This window comes from Scyliorhinus torazame, chromosome 10 (assembly GCF_047496885.1).
Source record: "Scyliorhinus torazame isolate Kashiwa2021f chromosome 10, sScyTor2.1, whole genome shotgun sequence".
Taxonomy (NCBI): domain Eukaryota; kingdom Metazoa; phylum Chordata; class Chondrichthyes; order Carcharhiniformes; family Scyliorhinidae; genus Scyliorhinus; species Scyliorhinus torazame.
In genome coordinates this window covers 257741669-257765121 of record NC_092716.1, presented here as the reverse complement: position 1 = coordinate 257765121, position 23453 = coordinate 257741669, and the positions used below count along the sequence as shown (strand labels likewise).

Sequence of the window (23453 nt, the reverse complement as noted above, 5' to 3'; positions counted from 1 at the left end):
CGTGGAGTGAAGGCAAAAGCTGCCGAAAATGAGGACGAGATACTCATTTCACTGCATAACCACTTCCTTACCTTGCAGGTCAGCTGTTCGGGAGAGAGAGGGAGCCAGGACCTTGGAAACAGCGCGGGAGTTTCAAAAAGCGCGGGAGCTGCGAGGCAGAGGGGACAGTTTAAAAGGGCGCGCTGTGGGTGAGGTAAGTACTGCATAACCACTTCCTTACCTTGCAGGTCAGCTGTTCGGGAGAGAGATCAGTTTTGGGAGCAGGCCTATTGGCTGACTGTAAATCAGGAAGGATACAAAGGGTGTGGCTGAAGTGCCTTTAGAAACAGAGTGCTGAAGGCAAACAGAGTGTATCTGAGTTTGGGTAAGGCTGAGTTCGGGTAAGAGGGGAGTGACAAAAAAAAAAAAAAAAAAAAAAAATCAAGTTAATTAAGTAAAGTAATTAACTAGTTAAGGGAATTTGGTGCTCACCTGAAGGAGGTGCAGAGAAGCAGACCTGTGAGGGAGTCTCTGGAGCAACTACATCACAGCCAGTGTTTGGCTTGTAACTGGTAAGTGATTTCTCTCTCTTTGACTTTCTCCTAGCTGTGTAGTGTAGTTCAAATTTAACTTCAGGTTTAAGTCATGGCAGGTGAGCTCAGACCCGTGTCATGCTCCTCTTGTGAGATGTGGCAAGTCAGGGGCCCTTCTGGTGTCCCTGACTCCTTCATCTGCAAGAAGTGTGTCCAACTGCAGCTCCTGTTAGACCGCTTGACGGCTCTGGAGCTGCGGATGGACTCACTTTGGAGCATCCGCGATGCTGAGGAAGTTGTGGAAAGCACATTCAGTGAGTTGGTCACACCGCAGATTAAAATTACTGAGGCAGATAGGGAAAGGGTGACCAACAGACAGAGGAAGAGTAGGAAGGCAGTGCAGGGATCCCCTGCGGTCATCTCCCTCCAAAACAGATTTACCGTTTTGGAAACTGTTGGGGGAGATGGCTCACCAGGGGAAGGTGGCAGCAGCCAGGTTCATGGCACCGTGGCTGGCTCTGCTGCACAGAAGGGCGGGAAAAAGAGTGGCAGAGCTATAGTGATAGGGGATTAAATCGTAAGGGGAATAGACAGGCGTTTCTGCGGACGCAAACGAGAATCCAGGTTGGTATGTTGCCTCCCTGGTGCAAGGGTCAAGGATGTCTCGGAGCGGCTGCAGGGCATTCTGGAGGGGGAGGGTGAACAGCCAGCTGTCGTGGTGCATATAGGCACCAACGATATAGGTAAAAAACGGGATGAGGTCCTACAAGCTGAATTTAGGGAGTTAGGAGTTAAACTAAAAAGTAGGACCTCAAAGGTAGTAATCTCAGGATTGCTACCAGTGCCACGTGATAGTCAGAGTAGGAATGACAGGATAGCTAGGATGAATACGTGGCTTGAGAGATGGTGCAAGAGGGAGGGTTTCAAATTCCTGGGACATTGGGACCGATTCTGGGGGAGGTGGGACCTGTACAAATCGGACGGTCTGCATCTGGGTGGGACCGGAACCAATGTTCTCGGGGGGGTGTTTGCTAGTGCAGTTGGGGAGGGTTTAAACTAATGTGCCAGGGGGATGGGAACCGATGTAGGAAGTCAGTGGGGACAGAAACAAAAGGCAGGAAGGGAGAGTGTGTAAAGCATGACCAGAGAAAGCAGGGCAGAGAGCAAGGAAGGTCTACATTAAACTGCATTTATTTCAATGCAAGGGGCCTGACGGGCAAAGCGGATGAACTCAGGGCATGGACGGGCACATGGGACTGGGATATTATAGCTATGACTGAAACATGGCTAAGGGAGGGGCAGGACTGGCAGCTCAATGTTCCGGGCTACAGATGCTATAGAAAGGATAGAACAGGAGGTAAGAGAGGAGGGGGAGTGGCGTTTTTGATTAGGGAGAACATCACGGCAGTACTTAGAGGGGATATATCCGAGGGTTCGCCCACTGAGTCTATATGGGTGGAACTGAAAAATAAGAAGGGAGAGATCACCTTGGTAGGACTGTACTACAGGCCCCCAAATAGTCAGCGGGAAATTGAGGAGCAAATATGTAAGGAGATTACAGATAGCTGCAAGAATAATAGGGTGGTAGTAGTAGGGGACTTTAACTTTCCCAACATTGACTGGGACAGTCATAGCATTAGGGGCTTGGATGGAGGGAAATTTGTTGTGTATTCAGGAGGAATTTCTCATTCAGTATGTGGATGGACCGACTAGAGAGGGGGCAAAACTTGACCTCGTCTTGGGAAATAAGGAAGGGCAAGTGATAGAAGTGCTAGTGAGGGATCACTTTGGGATAAGTGACCATAATTCCATTAGTTTTAAGATAGCTATGGAGAATGATAGGTCTGGCCCAAGAGTTAAAATTCTTAATTGGGGCAAGGCCAATTTTGATGGTATCAGACAGGAACTTGCAGAGGTAGATTGGGGGAGACTATTGGCAGACAAAGGGACGGCTGGTAAATGGGAGGCTTTTAAAAATGTGTTAACCAGGGTGCAGGGTAAGCACATTCCCTTTAGAGTGAAGGGCAAGGCTGGTAGAAGTAGGGAACCCTGGATGACTCGAGATATTGAGACTCTGGTCAAAAAGAAGAAGGAGGCATATGACGTACATAAGCAACTGGGATCAAGTAGATCCCTTGAAGAGTATAGAGATTGTCGAAATAGAGTTAAGAGGGAAATCAGGAGGGCAAAAAGGGGACATGAAATTGCTTTGGCAAATAATGCAAGGGAGAATCCAAAGAGATTCTACAGATACATAAAGGGGAAAAGAGTAACTAGGGACAGAGTAGGGCCTCTTAAGGATCAACAAGGGCATTTATGTGCAGAGCCACAAGAGTTGGGTGAGATCCTGAATGAATATTTCTCATCGGTATTCACGGTGGAGAAAGGCATGGATGTTAGGAAACTAAGGGAAATAAATAGTGATGTCTTGAGAAGTGTGCATATTACAGAGGAGGAGGTGCTGGAAGTCTTAAAGCGCATCAAGGTAGATAAATCCCCGGGACCTGATGAAATGTATCCCAGGATGTTGTGGGAGGCTAGGGAGGAAATTGCGGGTCCCCTAACCGAGATATTTGAATCATCAGCAGCCACAGGTGAGGTGCCTGAAGATTGGAGAGTGGCGAATGTTGTGCCCTTGTTTAAGAAGGGCAGCAGGGAAAAGCCTGGGAACTACAGACCGGTGAGCCTAACGTCTGTAGTAGGTAAGTTGCTAGAAGGTATTCTGAGAGACAGGATCTACAAGCATTTAGAGAGGCAAGGACTGATTCGGGGCAGTCAGCATGGCTTTGTGCGTGGAAAATCATGTCTCACAAATTTGATTGAGTTTTTTGAGGGAGTGACCAAGGTAGATGAGGGTAGTGCAGTAGACGTTGTCTACATGGACTTTAGCAAAGCCTTTGACAAGGTACCGCATGGTAGGTTGTTGCAGAAGGTTAAAGCTCACGGGATCCAGGGTGAGGTTGCCAATTGGATTCAAAATTGGCTGGACGACAGAAGGCAGAGGGTGGTTGTAGAGGGTTGTTTTTCAAACTGGAGGCCTGTGACCAGTGGTGTGCCTCAGGGATCGGTGCTGGGTCCACTGTTATTTGTGATTTATATTAATGATTTGGATGAGAATTTAGGAGGCATGGTTAGTAAGTTTGCAGATGACACCAAGATTGGTGGCATAGTGGATAGTGAAGAAGGTTATCTAGGATTGCAACGGGATCTTGATCAATTAGGCCAGTGGGCCGACGAATGGCAGATGGAGTTTAATTTAGATAAATGTGAGGTGATGCATTTTGGCAGATCGAATCAGGCCAGGACCTACTCAGTTAATGGTATGGCGTTGGGGAGAGTTATAGAACAAAGAGATCTAGGAGTACAGGTTCATAGCTCCTTGAAGGTGGAGTCGCAGGTGGACAGGGTGGTGAAGAAGGCATTCGGCATGCTTGGTTTCATTGGTCAGAACATTGAATATAGGAGTTGGGACGTCTTGTTGAAGTTGTACAAGACATTGGTACGGCCACACTTGGAATACTGTGTGCAGTTCTGGTCACCCTATTATAGAAAGGATATTATTAAACTAGAAAGAGTGCAGAAAAGATTTACTAGGATGTTGCCGGGACTTGATGGTTTGAGTTATAAGGAGAGGCTGGATAGACTGGGACTTTTTTCCCTGGAGCGTAGGAGGCTTAGGGGTGATCTTATAGAGGTCTATAAAATAATGAGGGGCATAGATAAGGTAGATAGTCAACATCTTTTCCCAAAGGTAGGGGAGTCTAAAACTAGAGGGCATAGGTTTAAGGTGAGAGGGGAGAGATTCAGAAGGGCCCAGAGGGGCAATTTCTTCACTCAGAGGGTAGTGAGTGTCTGGAATGGGCTGCCAGAGGTAGTAGTAGAAGCGGGTACAATTGTGTCTTTCAAAAAGCATTTAGATGGTTACATGGGTAAGATGGGTATAGAGGGTTATGGGCCAAGTGCGGGCAACTGGGACTAGCTTAATGGTAAAAAACTGGGCGGCATGGACTGGTTGGGCCGAAGGGCCTGTTTCCATGCTGTAAACTTCTATGATTCTATGATTCTATACTGGGCTTGGTGGTGAAGACGGAGACGCACGAGGCACTGCATAAGAGGTGTATGGAGAGACTGGAAGCCCTGGAAAATAGCTCAAGGAGGAAGAACTTAAGAATCTTGGGTATTCCCGAAGGGGCAGAGGGAGCACGATGCTCCATACCTTAATGGGAGCTGAGGCCCCGACGGGCCCCCTGGAAGTGGAGGGAGCATATAGAGTCCTCGTGAGAAGACCAAAGGCAGGAGAAATACCTCGAGCAATAGCGGTGAGGTTCCACCTCTACAAGGACAGGGAGATGGTCCTGAGATGGGCGAAAAAGACACGGAGCAGCAGGTGGGAGAACGCGGTGATCCACGTGTATCAGGATTGGAGTGCGGAGGTGGCGAGAAGGAAGGCGAGTTTCAATCGGGCCAAGGCGGTGCTCCACAAGAGGAAAGTGAAGTTCGGAATGTTGCAGCCGGCAAGACTGTGGGTTACACACCAGGGTAAACACCACTACTTCGAGACGGCAGAAGAGGCGTGGAAATTTATCGAAGAGGAGAAGTTGGACTAGATTGGAGAAAGAGTGTTTGAAACGAAGTAGTGAGGTAGTGGCAAGGGACTGTGAATCAGATTGGGGGGGGGGGGGGGGGGGGGGGAGAAACACGAAGAAATGTGGGCGCCGGTGGGGAAGGGGAGGGGGAAGGAGAGAGGGAGCTGCGCTATCAGGGGCAGGGCCGAGAGGGAAGCGCGGGCTTTGTCCCCGCGCTATGGAAATTGTGTCGGGAAAAGGGGGCGCAGGAAGGAGGGGACCTCACATGATGGGAGGCTAAGGATAAACGGGGGAAGCCGAGGTCAGCCAGAGTTTGCTGACTTCTGGAAGCAATATGGGGGGAGCAACTAAGCTAGAGAGGGATCTAGCTGGGGGGGGGGGGGGGGGGGGGGGCGCGTTAACTGGGTTGCTGCTGCTGCTGCTAAGGGGAAGGGGGAGCTGTTACGGGATGGGATGGTCGGGACAGGAGGGCGCCATCGGGGGGAAAAGCGGGTGCGTGGGAACCGGGTGAGGAGCTGGTCTAAAAAAGGGGATGGCTAGTTGACGAGGGGAGGGGTAAAGAGCCCCCCAACCCGGTTGATCACGTGGAACGTGAGAGGGTTGAACGGGCCGATTAAGAGGGCAAGGGTACTTGCGCACCTAAAGAAGCTAAAGGCAGACGTGGTCATGCTTCAGGAGACGCACCTGAAACTGGCAGATCAGGTCAGATTAAGAAAAGGATGGGTGGGACAGGTATTCCACTCGGGCTTGGAGGCGAAAAATAGAGGGGTGGCAATACTGGTGGGGAAAAGGGTATTGTTTGAGGCGAAGAACATAGTAGCGGACAGTGGGGGTAGATACGTGATGGGGTGAGTGGCAGACTGCAAGGTGAGGCGGTGGTGAATGTATATGCCCCGAACTGGGATGACGCGAACTTTATGAAGCGTATGTTGGGGCGCATCCCGGACCTGGAGATGGGAAAGTTGGCAATTGGGGGGGGGGGGGGGGGGGGGGGGGGGGGGGAGAGAAAGAGGAGAGGAAAAGGAACAGCGCCCACTCTGGAGATTAGATATGGGACTGTTGGCGGACAAGGGGGCATGTGTAAGGGTGAGGGGATGTATTGAAAGGTACCTAGAGATTAATGATGACGGAGAGGTCCAGGTGGGAGTGGTCTGGGAGGCGCTGAAGGCGGTGGTTAGAGGGGAGCTGATCTCCATAAGGGCCCATAAGGGGAAACAAGAGGGTAAAGAAAGGGAGAGATTGTTGAGGGAGATTGAGGGTGGATAGGCAATATGCGGAGGCTCCAGATGAAGGGCTATACAGGGAAAGACGGAGATTGCACACGGACTTTGACTTGTTGACCACGGGTAAGGCGGAGGAGGCACAATGGAGGAAGGCACAGGGAGTGCACTATGAATATGGAGAGAAGGCGAGCCGGCTGCTGGCCCAACAACTTAGGAAGAGGGGGGCGGCGAGAGAGATCGGAGGGGTTAGAGACGAGGAGGGAAAGATGGAACGGGGAGCAGAGAGGGTGAACGGGGTGTTTAAGGTATTTTACGAGAGGCTATATAAGGCTCAACCCCCGGAAGAGAAAGAGGAAATGATGCGTTTCCTAGACCAGCTGGAGTTCCCAAAGGTTGAGGAACAGGAGATGACAGGACTGGGAGCGCAGATTGAGGTGGAGGAGGTGGTAAAAGGAATCGGGAGCATGCAGGTAGGGAAGGCCCCGGGACCGGATGGGTTCCCGGTGGAGTTCTATAGGAAATACGTGGACCTGCTGGCCCCACTTCTGACGAGAACCTTTAATGAGGCTAGGGAAAGGGGGACACTACCCCTGACGATGTCGGAGGCGACGATATCGTTGATCCTGAAAAGAGACAAAGACCCGCTGCAGTGCGGGTCATACAGGCCTATTTCCCTCTTGAACGCAGATGCCAAGCTTTTGGCGACGAGGATAGAGGACGGTGTCCCTGGGGTGGTGTATGATGATCAAACGGGGTTTGTTAAAGGGAGGCAATTGAATGCTGATATTCGGAGGCTGCTGGGGGTGATGATGATGCCCCCACCGGAGGGAGAGGCGGAGATAGTGGTGGCGATGGATGCAGAGAAAGCATTTGATAGAGTGGAGTGGGACTACCTGTGGGAAGTACTGAGGAGATTTGGATTTGGAGAGGGGTTCATTAGATGGGTTCAGCTCCTGTACAGGGCCCCAGTGGCAAGTGTGATTACAAATAGGCAATGATCTGACCACTTCCGACTATATAGGGGTACAAGACAGGGATGTCCCCTGTCCCCGTTACTGTTTGCGTTGGCAATTGAGCCACTGGCCATAGTGCTGAGGGGCTCCAGGAAGTGGAGGGGGGTACTTAGAGGAGGAGAAGAGCATCGGGTGTCATTATACGCGGATGATTTGTTGTTGTATGTCACGGACCCAGTGGAGGGGATGCCTGAGATAATGCAGACACTCAGGGAGTTTGGAGAATTTTCAGGATATAAATTGAATATGGGGAAGAGTGAACTGTTTGTGATGCACCCCAGGGAACAGGGCAGGGGAATAGACGATTTACCGTTGAGGAGGGTAACAAGGGATTTCCGGAATTTGGGGATCCAGGTGGCCAGGAACTGGGGAACCTTGCATAAGCTTAACTTGGCACGACTGGTAGAGCAGATGGAAGAGGACTTTAGGAGGTGGGACATGGCGCCCTGTCATTGGCGGGCAGGGCGCAGGCGGTTAAAATGGTGGTTCTTCCGAGGTTTCTTTTTGTGTTCCAGTGCCTCCCTGTACTGATTACAAAGGCCTTTTTTAAAAAGGTGGACAAGAGTATTATGAGCTTTGTGTGGGCTGGAAAGACCCCAAGAGTAAAGAGGGGGTTCCTGCAGCGCAGTAGGGACAGAGGGGGACTGGCACTGCCGAGTCTAAGTGATTATTATTGGGCCGCCAACGTGTCAATGATATGCAAGTGGATGAGGGAAGGGGAAGGAGCAGCGTGGAAAAGGCTGGAGATGGCGTCCTGTAGGGGAACTAGCCTAAAAGCACTGGCGACGGCACCGTTGCCATTCTCCCCGAAAAAATACACCACAAACCCAGTGGTGGTGGCAACTCTGAAAATTTGGGGGCAGTGGAGACGACATAAGGGAGTGATGGGTGCCTCAGTGTGGTCCCCGATAAGGAACAATCATAGGTTCGTCCCGGGAAGGATAGATGGGGGATTTAAATCTTGGCAGAGAGCAGGAATTGCGAAATTGAAGGACTTGTTCTTAGACGGGACGTTCGCGAGTCTGGGAGCACTGACAGAAAAATATGGGCTGCCACCTGGGAATGCATTTCGCTATATGCAAGTGAGGGCATTTGTGAGGCAACAGATGAGGGAACTTCCGCAGCTCCCGGCGCAAGAGATCCAGGACAGTGATTTTGGGGGCATGGGTGGGTGATGGCAGGGTGTCCGATATATATAGGGAAATGAGAGACGAGGGGGAGACAATGGTGGAGGAGCTGAAGGGAAAATGGGAGGAGGAGATGGGGGAAGAGATTGAAGAGGGGCTGTGGGCAGATGCCCCAAGTAGGGTAAACTCTTCGTCCTCGTGTGCCAGGCTCAGCCTGATACAATTCAAGGTTCTACACAGGGCGCATATGACTGGAGCAAGGCCGAGTAGATTTTTTGGAGTGGAGGATTGTTGCGGGAGATGCGCAGGAAGCCCGGCAAACCACACCCACATGTTATGGTCATGTCCGGTATTGCATGGGTTCTAGGTGGGTGTGGCAAAAGTGATTTCAACGGTGGTTGGGGTCCGGGTCGAACCAGGCTGGGGGTTGGCTATATTTGGGGTTGCAGATGAGCCGGGAGTGCAGGAGGCGAGAGAGGCCGATGTTTTGGCCTTTGCGTCCCTAGTAGCCCAGCGAAGGATTCGACTTATGTGGAAAGTAGATAAACCCCCGGGCGTGGAGGCCTGGATAAACGACATGGCAGGGTTCATAAAATTGGAGCGGATAAAGTACGCACTCAGAGTTTCGGCTCAAGGGTTCACCAGGCGGTGGCAATCGTTCCTCGACTATCTCGCAGAGCGATAAGGGAAAATAGGAAAGTTAGCAGCAGCAACCCGGGGGGGGGGGGCTCATTTGGGTCCTCAGAGGTTTTGTGTGTGTTTATACATTAGTTATTGATATTAGATTTTACGAAGTTACTATTTCTGTTGTTCCTTATTTTGCTGTTGGCAGTTGCCGTTAGTTAGCATATTATTATTTAAAAAACAATCAACGTATATATTATTACAAAGTTGTAAAATGGGAAATTTTTGTTTTTGTTTGATCGAAAAACTTTAATAAAATATATATATTTTTTTAAAAAACAAAAAACATATTTCCCTTGAATTTAATCATCCAAACACAGGCGGATGGTGCAGAAACATATTACTCAGCGAGTGGGAGGATTCCAAGACTTGCCATCAGGGTTGTTGGCGGTTGTTAGCAGCACTAGTAAGGAGGTCAAAGACTCCGACAAATTCCGAAAATATGTCTTCCATTCTTTATCGTCTTCATTAGTCTTGAGGAAAAAAAAAGAGAAATACCCATCAATGTTAGAAACTACGCTTAGTACCTTCCTATTGAACATGACTGAGGATCACAATAGCTCAAAACCACAAGATGCTAAATGTAAAGCAAACTGGTATGCATAATAAATACGAGATGGTTGTACACAGTACCTTTCAGGGGTAAAAGTCTCACGTTATCAAACTAATTTGTCTCACTAAGGTAATTAATTCTCTGTTGATCTTTGACCCTCTGAATTGGATATATTCTGTCTGCAATAGTTTTCTTGGCACTCTCCAGAAAAACCGCTCCTTGCCGTGGACAGCTGCGTTCCCATCTTCTTGCACCACCACCTTCCTTCCACTCCCTTTTCCACCGAATTCTCTTCTCCGTCAGAGACCTTATAAAAAGGTTGAAGGCCACAATATCAGACACAGACAGAATGAGAATTTGGTAATTTGGTGCAGTGAGGTAATTCGGTGAAGAGTGGGAGAAGGTGCTTTTTCCCTACTGTTTTGTTCTCTCTCTTTCTTCGGGCCTAATTTCGGGAGCCGTTCGGAGGAGGAGGAACATTATCTGTGAGTATAAAAACCTAATGGTAACTTACTGTTTTCCAGTTTCTTTCCCAAAAGTGACGTCAGAGGGAAGCTGTGATCTGATTGGTTAATAGCAAATCTGCCCCAAATTTAAAAACACAGCTAAACTTGTAAACTTAAATTAAACTAATTAATTAGTAATGGCTGGTCAGGTGATGTGCTTGAGCTGCTTGATGTGGAAGCTGGCAGATCCCATTGCGAGCTGCAGCAACCACATCTGCAGTAAGTGTTGGCTGCTCGAATAGCTCCGGCTCAGAGTTGATGAGCTGGAGTCTGAGTTTCTAACACTGAGGCACATCCGGGAGGGGGAGACTTACCTGGACACTGTGTTTCAGGAGGCAGTCACACCTGTCAGAGTAAGTAGTTTAAATCCTGCCAGTGGCCAGGGACAGCAGGGTGTGACTGCAAGTCAGGCAGGTAAAGGGAACCAGCAGTCAGGAACTCAGGAGCCTCAGCCCTTGACTCTGTCCAACAGGTATGAGGCACTTGCTCCCTGTGTGGATGGCGAATAGGGCTGCAGAAAGGATGAGCCAGCTGACCAAGGCACCATGGTTCAGCAGGCCATTCAAGGGGAGGGAGTAAATAGGCAAGTTGTAGTTGTAGGGGATTCTATTATCAGGGAGATAGATAGTATCCTTTGTGAGCAGGATAAAGAGTCCCGCATGGTTTGTTGCCTGCCTGGTGCTAGGGTGCGGGACATCTCTGACCAGCTTGAAAGGATACTGGAGAGGGAGGGGGAGGATCCAGTTGTTGTGGTCCATGTCGGTATCAACAACATAGGCAAGTCTAGGAAAGAGGACCTGTTTAGAGATTATAAAGAGCTAGGATTCAAATTAAAAAACAGGTCCTCAAGGGTCATAATCTCCGGATTACCCGAGCCACGTGCAAATTGGCATAGGGAGGCAAGAATAAGGGAAGTTAACACGTGGCTGAAAGAGTGGTGTGGGAAAGAGGGGTTACTTTTCATGGGACACTGGCATCAGTTTTGGGACGGTTGGGATGGTCTCCACCTGAACTGAGCTGGGACCAGTGTTCTGACGAAAAGAGTAAATAGGGTGGTCAATAGGACTTTAAACTAGAGATTTGGGGGGGGGTGGGGGGGGGGGGGGGTGGGGGGGGGGGGGGGGTGGGGGGGGGGGGGGAGGGAGAGTCAGGGAACCAAGAGGTGAAGTAATCAGTGGGAAGCGTAGCTGCTTAGGAATACAAAAAAGCACTAAAAGACAAAACTCAGGAGAGGTTACGATAGTCCCCATCCCACAAAATATGACAGTGTATGGAAAGGCTCAGTAAACCAAGGTCCACCACACTTGAAAACAAAAAGGGACGGTCAATAGAGAATTAAAGGTGCTATATTTAAATGCGCGCAGTGTACGGAACAAGGTAGATGAGCTTGTGGCCCAGATTGTGACTGGCAGGTATGATGTGGTAGGCATCACAGAGACATGGTTGCAGGGGGTTCAGGACTGGCATTTAAACATCCACGGATTCACAACCTATCGAAAAGACAGAGGTGGGCAGAGGGGGCGGTGTTGCCTTGTTAATTAGGAATGAAATTAAATCAATAGCACTAAACGACATAGGGTCAGATGATGTGGAGTCTGTGTGGGTAGAGTTGAGGAACCACAAAGGCAAAAAAATCATAATGGGAGTTATGTACAGGCCTCCTAACAGTGGTCAGGACCGGGGGCACAAAATGCACCACGAAATAGAAAGTGCATGTCAGAAAGGCAAGGTCACAGTGATCATGGGGGACTTCAATATGCAGGTGGACTGGGTAAATAATGCTGCCAGTGGACCCAAGGAAAGGGAATTCATTGAATGTTTACAGGAGGGCTTTTTGGAACAGCTTGTGATGGAGCCCACGAGTGAACAGGCCATTCTGGACTTAGTGTTATGTAATGAGCCAGGCTTGATTAAAGATCTTAAAGTAAGGGAGCACTTAGGAGGCAGTGATCATATGGTAGAATTCAATCTCCAATTTGAAAGAAAGAAGGTAGAATCAGATGTAAAGGTGTTACAGTTAAATAAAGGTAACTACAGGGGCATGAGGGAGGAACTGACGAAAATCGACTGGGAGCAGAGCATAGTGGGAAAGACAGTAGAACAGCAATGGCAGGAGTTTCTGGGAGTAATTGAGGACACAGTACAGAGGTTCATCCCAAAGAAAAGAAAGGTTATCAGAGGGGGGATTAGGCAGCCATGGCTGACAAAGGAAGTTAGGGAATGCATCAAAGCAAAAGAGAAAGCCTATAATGTGGCAAAGAGTAGTGGGAAGTCAGAAGATTGGGAAGGCTACAAAAACAAACAGAGGATAACAAAGAGAGAAATAAGGAAAGAGAGAATCAAATATGAAGGTAGGCTAGCCAGTAACATTAGGAATGATAGTAAAAGTTTCTTTAAATACATGAAAAACAAACGGGAGGCAAAAGTTAACATTGGGCCGCTCCAAAATGGTAATTTTGTGATGGGAGACAAGGAAATAGCTGAGGAACTGAATAAGTACTTTGTCAGTCTTCACAGTAGAAGACATGAGTAATATCCCAACAATTCCGGAGAGTCATGGGGCAGAGTTGAATATGGTAGCCATCACAAAGGAGAAAGTGCTAGAGAAACTAAGAGGTCTAAAAATTGATAAATCTCCGGGCCCAGATGGGCTACATCCTACAGTTCTAAAAGGAGATAGCTGAAGAAATAGTGAAGAAATAGTGGAGGCGTTAGTTATGATCTTTCAAAAGTCACTGGAGTCAGGGAAAGTCCCAGAGGATTGGAAAATCGCTGTTGTAACCCCCATGTTCAAGAAGGGAACAAGGAAAAAGATGGAAAATTATAGGCCAATTAGCCTAACCTCGGTTGTTGGCAAGATTCTAGAATCCATTGTTAAGGATGAGATTTCTAAATTCTTGGAAGTGCAGGGTCGGATTAGGACAAGTCAGCATGGATTTAGTAAGGGGCGGTCGTGCCTCACAAACCTGTTAGAGTTGTTTGAAGAGATAACAAATAGGTTAGACCAAGGAAAGCCAATGGATGTTATCTATCTTGACTTCCAAAAGGCCTTTGATAAGGTGCCTCACAGGAGACTGCTGAGTAAAATAAGGGCCCATGGTATTCGAGGCAAGGTACTAACATGGATTGACGATTGGCTGTCAGGCAGAAGGCAGAGGAGTTGGGATAAAAAAGGTTCTTTTTCGGAATGGCAACCGGTGACGAGTGGTGTCCCGCAGGGTTCAGTGTTGGGGCCACAGCTGTTCTCTTTATATATTAACGATCTAGATGACGGGACTGGGGGCATTCTGGCTAAGTTTGCCGATGATACAAAGATAGGTGGAGGGGCAGGTAGTATGGAGGAGGTGGGGAGGCTGCAGAAAGATTTAGACAGTTTAGGAGAGTGGTCCAAGAAATGGCTGATGAAATTCAACGTGGGCAAGTGCGAGGTCTTGCACTTTGGAAAAAAGAATAGAGGCATGGACTATTTTCTAAACGGTGACAAAATTCATAATGCTGAAGTGCAAAGGGACTTGGGAGTCCTAGTCCAGGATTCTCTAAAGGTAAACTTGCAGATTGAGTCCGTAATTAAGAAAGCAAATGCAATGTTGTCATTCATCTCAAGAGGCTTGGAATATAAAAGCAGGGATGTACTTCTGAAGCTTTATAAAGCATTAGTTAGGCCCCATTTAGAATACTGTGAGCAATTTTGGGCCCCACACTTCAGGAAGGACATACTGGCTCTGGAGCGGGTCCAGCGGAGATTCACACGGATGATCCCAGGAATGGTAGGACTAACATACGATGAACGTTTGAGGATCCTGGGATTATATTCATTGGAATTTAGGAGGTTGAGGGGAGATCTAATAGAAACTTACAAGATAATGAATGGCTTAGATAGGGTGGACGTAGGGAAGTTGTTTCCATTAGCAGGGGAGACTAGGACCCAGGGGCACAGCCTTAGAACAAAAGGGAGTCACTTTAGAACAGAGATGAGGAGAACTTTCTTCAGCCAGAGAGTGGTGGGTCTGTGGAATTCATTGGCACAGAGGGCGGTGGAGGCCGGGACGTTGAGTGTCTTTAAGACAGAAGTTGATAAATTCTTGATTTCTCAAGGAATTAAGGGCTATGGAGAGAGAGCAGGTAAATGGAGTTGAAATCAGCCATGATTGAATGGTGGAGTGGACTCGATGGGCCGAATGGCCTTACTTCCGCTCCTATGTCTTATGGTCTTATTATCCACAGAAATGATTTCCCCTCTCGAGTATTCTGAATGGAGTGGAGGTTGGAGACAAGTGCACCAAATGCCACAGCCCCACCCAATAATTTGAAGGTACAAAACTCTGGTCGTGGGCGGCACTGTTGCTTCACAGCTCCAGGGTCCCAGGTTCGATTCCCGGTTTGGGCCACTGTGTGTAGTCTGCACATTCTCCCCGTGTCTGCGTGGGTTTCCTCCGGGTGCTCCGGTTCCTTCCACTGGGTTAGGGTTACGAGGATAGGGTGGAGGGGTGGGCTTATGTAGGGTGCTCTTTCCAAAGGGTCGGTGCAGACCCGATGGGCCGAATGGCCTCCTACTGCACTGTAAATTCTATAATTCTCTGATTATAGCTTTCGCCCTTTCATGTCTTCGCATCTTATTGGTATTGGCACTGGCCGACCAATCCAGAGATCCACTCTAATGCCCCAGGGACCTCGATTTGTAGCTCACCAAGCTGGTAGCAAGATGGTGAAATTAGAATTCAATAAAAATCTGCACCCTGACCACAGAACCATTGTCAATCGTCGTAAAAACACATCTGGATTCACTAATGTCTTCAAGGAAGGAAATCTGCCATCCTTGCTTGTTCTGGCCTTCCTTTTTTAAACACTAGGTCCACAGCAATGTCAGCGACTCTTAAACGCCCTCCGAAATAGCCGAGCAAGGGCGATTAGCGATGGGACAATAAACACTGGCCCAGCCCAGCAACACCCGCATTCCATCAATTAATTCGTTTTTTTTTTTTTTTTATAAATGCTGTTCTCCAGTACTTAAATGTGGTATAATTACTGAAGAAAGACTTGCGCTACCTGGGAACAGGAGGCAGAAAATAAAAATGATTTAAGTGTTGGGACAAGACGAAAACTTCGGCTGCAAGAGGCTGAATGGGCCAGGACCCAAGGGTAGAGCACACTAGTTTTAGTCGAGTAAGTTGATGTAGTTGGAGGACCAAGAATAAGAGGAAAACTAAAAAGGTGGAGTACAGTAGGCACCCCATAAAATTCAAAGTTACAATGAGGCATGTGATAAAATGGCTCGTGAAGCGGAATCTTGAGAACTGAAAGAAAAAAATCCTTACTCGCATCAATTTTTAAAAGTTTTTCTAATCTTTGGCACACAATAAATCACAGTAACTTCATCATGAAAGTAGCCTACCTGGACTCGAGTGAACAGCAACATGGCGATCATAGTGAACAACAACAGGTGCAAGGCTAAAAGCAGCATAACACTATTTTAAAAAGAAAGCAAAAAAATGCAATGTAGTTTTAATCTTTATCCCCCCAATAGAACAGCATAAAATTATGGCAATCATATTCCGCAATGCGTCCATTTTCTAACCAACCCTGGTAGTTTTTACGGACTGTTATGCATTTCCCAGGGCAAATGTTCGATATATTTGTGTAGTAGTAACACAAATGCTTTCAACTGCAAATGACACAAACATTAGTCACTGATCGCTCGCCCAAAAATCCTGCATTTTCGGCACTGTCCGCGAAAAAATATTTTAAGTGCTTAGTTTCACACTTTAGTACAAGTTCAGGAACGGACAGCAGATAATTCAATACAATCCTGAAACTGCAATAATAACCTTTCATAGCATGAGAAGTGATTGTCTATAACGAACACTGCAAACCAACTATCATCTAAAAAAAAAAAAAGAAGTGACATTTTGCCAAGTTTGCAGAGATGAGCATCATTACAGAAACTTTTACTGGAGTACAAAATGTTTCAAGTGCATAATCTTTCATTTTTGTTATTGGAATCGCAAGGAAATGCTTGCAAGTTGCTCAAGGTTTTACCTTGTGATTTGTGGTATTGTTTGTCGGAGGCATTTAAATGCCTTTTTCATCAGTGAGGAGTTTTGGAGTAGGAAGAACGGGCGCAGAATTCTTCTAACACGTATTCTCTTCAATAAAACGGAAGAAATATAATCAGCACACCGGAGTCGACTTTATATCTTGATAATAGACACGACTGTATGCTGCCTAACAGGTTACAAATGGGTCTCGAAGAGCTACAGAAGTACATCTCAAATAAAATTATTTAAGACGCAAACCCAGCTGAAATCAATTGCGGGGGGGGGGGGAAAGAAGATATAGAGCATAGAACATTACAGTGCAGTACAGGCCCTTCAGCCCTCGATGTTGCGCCGACCTGTGAAACCACTAAAGCCCATTTACACTATTCCCTTATCGTCCATATGTCTATCCAATGGCCATTTGAATACCCTTAGTGTTGGTGAGTCCACTACTGTTGCAGGCAGGGCATTCCACACCCTTACTACTCTCTGAGTAAAGAACCTACCTCTGACATCTGTCCTATATCTATCTCCCCTCAATTTAAAGCTACGTCCCCTCGTGCTAGACATCACCATCCGAGGAAAAAGGCTCTCACTGTCCACCCTATCCAATCCTCTGATCATCTTGTATGCCTCAATTAAGTCACCTCTTAACCTTCTTCTCTCTAACGAAAACAGCCTCAAGTCCCTCAGCCTTCCCTCATAAGATCTTCCCTCCATACCAGGCAACATTCTGGTAAATCTCCTCTGCACCCTTTCCAATGCTTCCACATCCTTCCTATAATGCAGCGACCAGAATTGCACGCGATACTCCAAATGCGGCCGCACCAGAGCCTTGTACAGATGCAACATGACCTCATGGCTCCGAAACTCAATCCCTCTACCAATAAAAGCTAACACACCGTACGCCTTCTTAACAACCCTCTCAACCTGAGTGGCAACTTTCAGGGATCTATGTACATGGACATCGAGATCTCTCTGCTCATCCACACTGCCAAGAATCTTACCATTAGCCCAGTACTCTGTCTTCCTGTTATTCCTTCCAAAATGAATCACCTCTCACTTTTCTGCATTAAACTCCATTTGCCACCTCTCAGCCCAGCGCTGCAGCTTATCTATGTCCCTCTGTAACTTGTAACATCCTTCCGCACTGTCCACAACTCCACCGACTTTAGTGTCATCTGCAAATTTACTCACCCATCCTTCTACGCCCTCCTCCAGGTCATTTATAAAAATGACAAACAGCAGTGGCCCCAAAACAGATCCTTGTGGTACACCACTAGTAACTGGACTCCAGGCTGAACATTTCCCATCAACCACCACCCTTTGTCTTTTTCCAGCTAGCCGATTTCTGATCCAAACTGCTAAATCTCCCTGAATCCCATGCTTCCGTAGCGACTGGACATTAAGTCAGTGGGGCAGTACAGCAAACTGACCGTGAGATGGGAAGTGAAGAACAATCAGCTCAGGAAGCCTATTACAAAAAGAATGTAGAGTTTGTCACAGGTTCAGTTAAAGAGTGCTATCTGTAGTATAAGGGTCTGCCATAGAAAGAGTTAATGTGGGATTGGGGACAGTACTGCCCACAATGTGATGTAAACGACCAGAGTCTAGATGGTAGTATGTACCAGACAGAGACGTGTGCAGAGTCAAGCATGGCGACAGTTCCAAGCTTAGACCTTATATGATGTTTAGTTAATAAAGACTAATGTTAAACTAGACACAGAACCGCTTCATAAGGCACTGAGCAACACGCAATATCTTACAACACAATCTTCCAACATTTGCTTATCTGATGGTAGTTGCATCAAGCGCAACAACTCCAGTGCATCACAAAACCCACTCCCAAAACTGCAAGAACAGTCAAAGTCTGCAATAATGTGACATTGCAATGATTTTACTGTATTGTTGAAATATACGGACATAAACAACGAGGATTCAGATTCGGCAGCTGGAACAGTATCTGCACCATCAGGTACGAGCCTTACCAAGCTGTTTGAGCTATAAAAAAAAGTAACCGATTTCTTTCAAGGCATGTCTTACCTCCTCACAAAATAAGGATAGAGACACAATCCAATCCACAGTGGAAGCAGCAAGTACAAGAGTGTAGGCAATCAGCCATTTTGACTTTTGGAATTCTTCCCATCCTAATAAATAGCTCTGTATAAAATAGAGTTGAGGAATCAAAAATAACAATCAGCTCACTTCAAAGTAAGAAGAGCTAGTCAACATATCCGCACGAGAGTATTCCAGAGAACCACAAAAAATAATTAAGTTATAGAACAAGAATTTTCACACTTGCAAAATTGCTGGGGAAAAAAGCCAGGCGTGTTGAAGTTTTTGTCTTGCACTCATCAGAACAAATGCAAAATCCCAAATTTAAACCATCACAATATACGCTCCAGGGGAAAGAGGGTGATGGTCAATTTGTCGAGATTGGCAGACATGCGTCTCTTTTCAGCAATATTGGATTTTCCCACCATGTTTGTTATCGTAGAGCTTCAGATGAAGCAGTTAAAGTGACAAACTCAAAAACATCCACAACCAAGTTACTGCCAACAAGCCTATTTGGTGCCAAATACGTGTAGCATAACATTGGATCTGATGCCAAGTGAAAAATCAACACAAGTACGAACAATGGACATTATCACTGGATTAAAATTGTTTCCCTTGGTGGAGAATTCTAGAACCAGGGGATATGGATTCAAAATAAGAGGCAGACAGTGTAGAGGGGACATGAGGAAGAACCTTTTTATGCAGAGGGTAGTGAGAGTCAGGAATTCGCTGCCCGAGTTGGTGGTGGAGGCATAGATCCTAAAGTCTTTTCAAAAAGTACCTCAAGTGTTGGACTGGCTCAGCTTGTATCCACTGGAGTGGAGTGCAAGAGGCGACTTGATTGAAACCTTGAAAATTTTAAGGGGTCTTGACAGGGTGGATGTGGAGAGAATGTGTCCCTGAAACAGGAAAATTGGAAATTTTAAGGGAGGGTGCAAACGGTCTCCCAGAACTTCAGATGCCGTTACAGCCCTCGTGCGCAGAAAAGACTGCAACATTCACCACTAAAAATGTTTTAGGTTAAGAATACAATGCTCGTTGCCACGACTGAGTCGAAGCTTCAATCACAAGTCCTGTGTTATCTGTCAAAGTTCCATAGAATCTAGATGGTGCAGAAGGAAGCCATTCAGCCCATTGGGTCTACAATGACCCACCCCCATCCCAAAAGAGCACTCTACCTTGGCCCACTCCCCTGCCCCCGTAACCCCACACATTGATCATGGAAAATTCACCTAGTTTACACATCTTTGGACTGTGGGAGCACCCGGAGGAAACACACGCAGACAGGGGGAGAATGTGCAAACTGCACACAGTCACCCCAAGACCAGAATTGAACTCGGGTCCCTGGCACTGCGAGGCGGCAGTGCTAACCACTGTGCATATTTAGATATTGGTTAGAAGCACCAAATACCAACAGCATCCTTCCAGTTCAAGAAAAATAAAGTTCAAATTTAAATCCAATCTAGAATTTTTAAAATTTGAATATTTAACTAAAAAAAAAATCAAGAGAACAGAACCTATAGACTGTGATATTTCCAAATTCAGTAAGAAACTTTGGGCAATGGTTAATTTTAAAAACACTTACCTTTACCACTACATCTACAATGAATAAGAGAAGACAAATTGCTTCAATGCCTTCAGTCAGTCCACAGGGAGGCTCCCAAAGTACTTGGCGGAATCGGAGGTCAGATGTAACACTCAAAGATGAAGGTTTCTCAAAAAAGGCCAAGGCCAAAATCACCAAAATAGCAGTGTTCAAAACCCTGAGAAAACAAACAAGAACAAAGAAGAAAAGTACAGCACAGGAACAGGCCCTTCGGCCCTCCAAGCCCGTGCCGACCATGCTGCCCGACTAAACTACAATCTTCTTCACTTCCGGGATCCGGATCCCTCTATTCCCATCCTATTTATGTATTTGTCAAGATGCCCCTGAAACGTCACTATGGTCCCTGCTTCCACCACCTCCTCCTGCAGCGAGTTCCAGGCACCCACTACCCTCTGTGCCTCATACATCTACTCTAAACCTTGCCCCTCACACCTTAAACCTATGCCCTCTAATAATTGACCCCTCTACCCTGGGGAAAAGCCTCTGACTATCCACTCTATCTATGCCCCTCATAATTTTGTAGACCTCTATCAGGTCGCCCCTCAACCTCCGTCGTTCCAGTGAGAACAAACAGAGTTTATTCAACCTCTCCTCATAGCTAATGCCCTCCATACCAGGCACATTCTGGTAAATCTCTTCTGCACCCTCTCTAAAGCCTCCACATCCTTCTGGTAGTGTGGCGACCAGAATTGAACAATGGCGCAAAAGTAAAAATCCATAGGGAGACACAGCAGCAATTTAACCTGTTGCAACGTGCTCATGAAGAGCAATGGGAAAAACCCATCGACACACCCTCGACAACCTTGGCCCACTTCCAATAATCTCTGCATCTTCAAAGGTCTTTACCTGCTAAACGATTACTTTTATGTTACCAGCAGTCAGAGATACAAACATACGAATTAGGAGCAAGAGCAGGCCACTCGCCCCCACAAGTCTGCTCCCCCATTCAATAAAGTCATGGTTAATCTGGCTAACCTCAACCCCACATTCCTGCATATCCCACATATCCTTTCACCCTCTCGTTAATCAAGAATTTATCCAGCTCCGCCTTAAAAATATTCAAAGATTCAGCTTCCACTGCCTTTTGAGGAAGAGAGTTCTAGAGATCCACGATACTCAAAAACCTTCTCCTCATCTCCGTCTTAGTGACCCTTAATTTTTAAACAGTGACCTCCCCCTCCGCAGTCTAGATTCTCCACCCACTCCACATTCACCCGGTCAGTACCCCTCAAGGTTTTAATCAAGTCACCTCTTACCCTTCTAATGTCTAGCGAATACAAACCCAACCTCTCCTCATAAGCCAACTTGCCCACTCCTGGTATGTCTAGTAAACCTTCTGTGTGGCAGTTAAAGCATTTACAGATTTCTTTAAATAAGGAGACCAATACTACACAATACTCCAGAGGTGGTCTCACCAATTACCTGCACAACTGAGCATAACCTCTGTACTCTTGTAATCCATTCCCCTCACGATAAACAATAGCATTCTATTAGCTTTCCAAATTACTTTTTGCATTTATATACTAGCCCAGAATCAGATTGTGCTAAATGACCTATTTGTACTGCAGAAGTGGGCCCAGCATTGTTCCCTGAAATCCATCCCTTCTAACTTTTTTCCTCCAATGCGTGCGACACATTTGTCCCAACTATTTGCTTATTTGTCCAAATAACTTATTGCCTCATGCAGCTCTATTTCCCTTTGTACCCATGAAGGCAGGCACCTTAGCAAACACCTTCTGACTATCAAAGCTGCATCATGAGCATTGTCCGAAACCAAGATCTAGCTATCCCACTCCCTGTCATTCTGCTGTGCTCCATGTGCCGATCCAATAACCGCTTGAAAGTTCCTAAAGTGTCCGACTCCACCATCACAGCAGGCAGTCCATTCCACACCCTAACCACTCTCGGAGTAAAGAACCTACCTCGGACATCCCTCCTATATCTCCCACCCTGAATCTTATAGTTATGCCCCCTTGTAACAGCTACATCCACCCGAGGAAATAGTCTCTGAACGTCCACTATCTATCCCCCTCATTATCTTATAAACCCATAAAGTCGCCTCTCATCCTCCTCCACTCCAAAGAGGCAAGGCTCAGCACAACATCGAGGGCCAAAGGGCCTGTTCTGTGCTGTACTGTTCTATGTTCTATTCTCTTCATCTATCCAAGGCAGACACCTTAAAAAGTTAAAAACTAAGACACAATCTGTCCTATCCAACAGGTCATCACAAAGATAAAACCACATCAAGTTCGCTATACAAAAAGCATCCGGTCTTGTCAAAGTGTTGGGAGAAAAAAAATCTCTACAATACTGGTCTTACCATTGACAAGCCGCGGAGTAGTACCATCGATAAAGTCGTAGGGACCGGGAATCTACTCTATGATTTATGGTACGATACTGCAAGTGAGATGAAAAAAAGGCCAGGTCAGACAGAGAACAAATTCAGTGACTGCGGCTGCAGAATTCAGGTTGGCTTATTGAAACAAATCAAGAGGTACTTGAATAATTCACGTCATGTCATTTTTAAAAAAACAATTCATTCATTTTAAAAAAAAGGTTGAGAAATGTTAGTCAGAATGGAAGAATTCATATCTCAAAACTAATGGGACAGAAGAATACCAATGTAATCACATGGGAAGGAGGTCACAAAACAAATGACTAAATGTTTAGGGCGGTAAAGGCGGAGGTTATGCAAAAGTGCCTATTGCAGTGTTACGATGCATGATCAGCAATCAGCACCACTCCTTATTTGGAAATCAGCTTAAATATCTGTGTTGTAAGTTGCTACCACAAGTGCACTAAACAGGTTCACACTAGGCACTTAAGGTGGGCAGGACAGAGGCAAAAAGCAGCCAAGGAGTTAGAATGGGTGCAAAATGGGCAGCATGGTAGCACAGTGGTTAGCACTGTTGCTTCACAGCGCCAGGGTCCTGTGGTGAATGTATTATGCCAATAATCCACCATTGTATTTGTATCTGTGCTGTTGCCCTTGTATCTGTATCTGTGCTACGCTGTTGCCCTTGTGGGCTCCTCCTATGGGCCATTGTATGGCATTATCCATAAGGGAACATGTTGGGGCCTGTATGGGCTCCGCCCCTTGAAGGGAGTTATAAAGAGCACTCGATCTGTAGGCGGTTCTCGGTATTGGATCAGTCGCAGGCAGGCACTGTTCGAAGTTGATTAAAGCCACGGTTTACATCTACTCTTGTCTCGAGTGAATTGATGTTCGCATCAGGTCCCAGGTTCGATTCCCGGCTTGGGTCACTGTCTGTGCGTGGTCTGCACGTTCTCCCCATGCCTGCATGGGATTCCTCCGGGTGCTCCGGTTTCCTCCCACATATCGCAAAAGACGTGTTGTTTGGTGAATTGGACATTCAGAATTCTCCCTCTGTGTACCCGAACAGGTACCAGAGTGTGGCGACTAGGGACGTTTCACAGTAACCTCATTGCAGTGTTAATGTAAGCCTACTTGTGACACTAATAAAGATTATAATAGGCAGCAGTAAGAAACAGGATTACAGATTTAAGCTACCATAAATAATAGTGCTGAGAT

The 23453-nt window shown here is 46.7% G+C and overlaps 1 protein-coding gene across 3 annotated transcripts in view; it reads right to left on the bottom strand.

The window, feature by feature from the left end:
• tpcn2 (two pore segment channel 2) overlaps positions 1–23453 on the bottom strand; it is a 52945-nt gene that overhangs the window by 26493 nt on the left and 2999 nt on the right. For all 3 annotated transcript variants that reach the window (XM_072466732.1, XM_072466735.1, XM_072466734.1), the window contains exons 3-8: positions 22221–22297; positions 19880–20057; positions 18283–18399; positions 16241–16347; positions 15597–15669; positions 9519–9618 (exon numbers count right to left, since the gene is read on the bottom strand). In XM_072466732.1, the coding sequence (XP_072322833.1) occupies positions 9519–9618; positions 15597–15669; positions 16241–16347; positions 18283–18399; positions 19880–20057; positions 22221–22297 (652 nt within the window). The remainder of the gene's footprint in view (positions 1–9518; positions 9619–15596; positions 15670–16240; positions 16348–18282; positions 18400–19879; positions 20058–22220; positions 22298–23453) is intronic.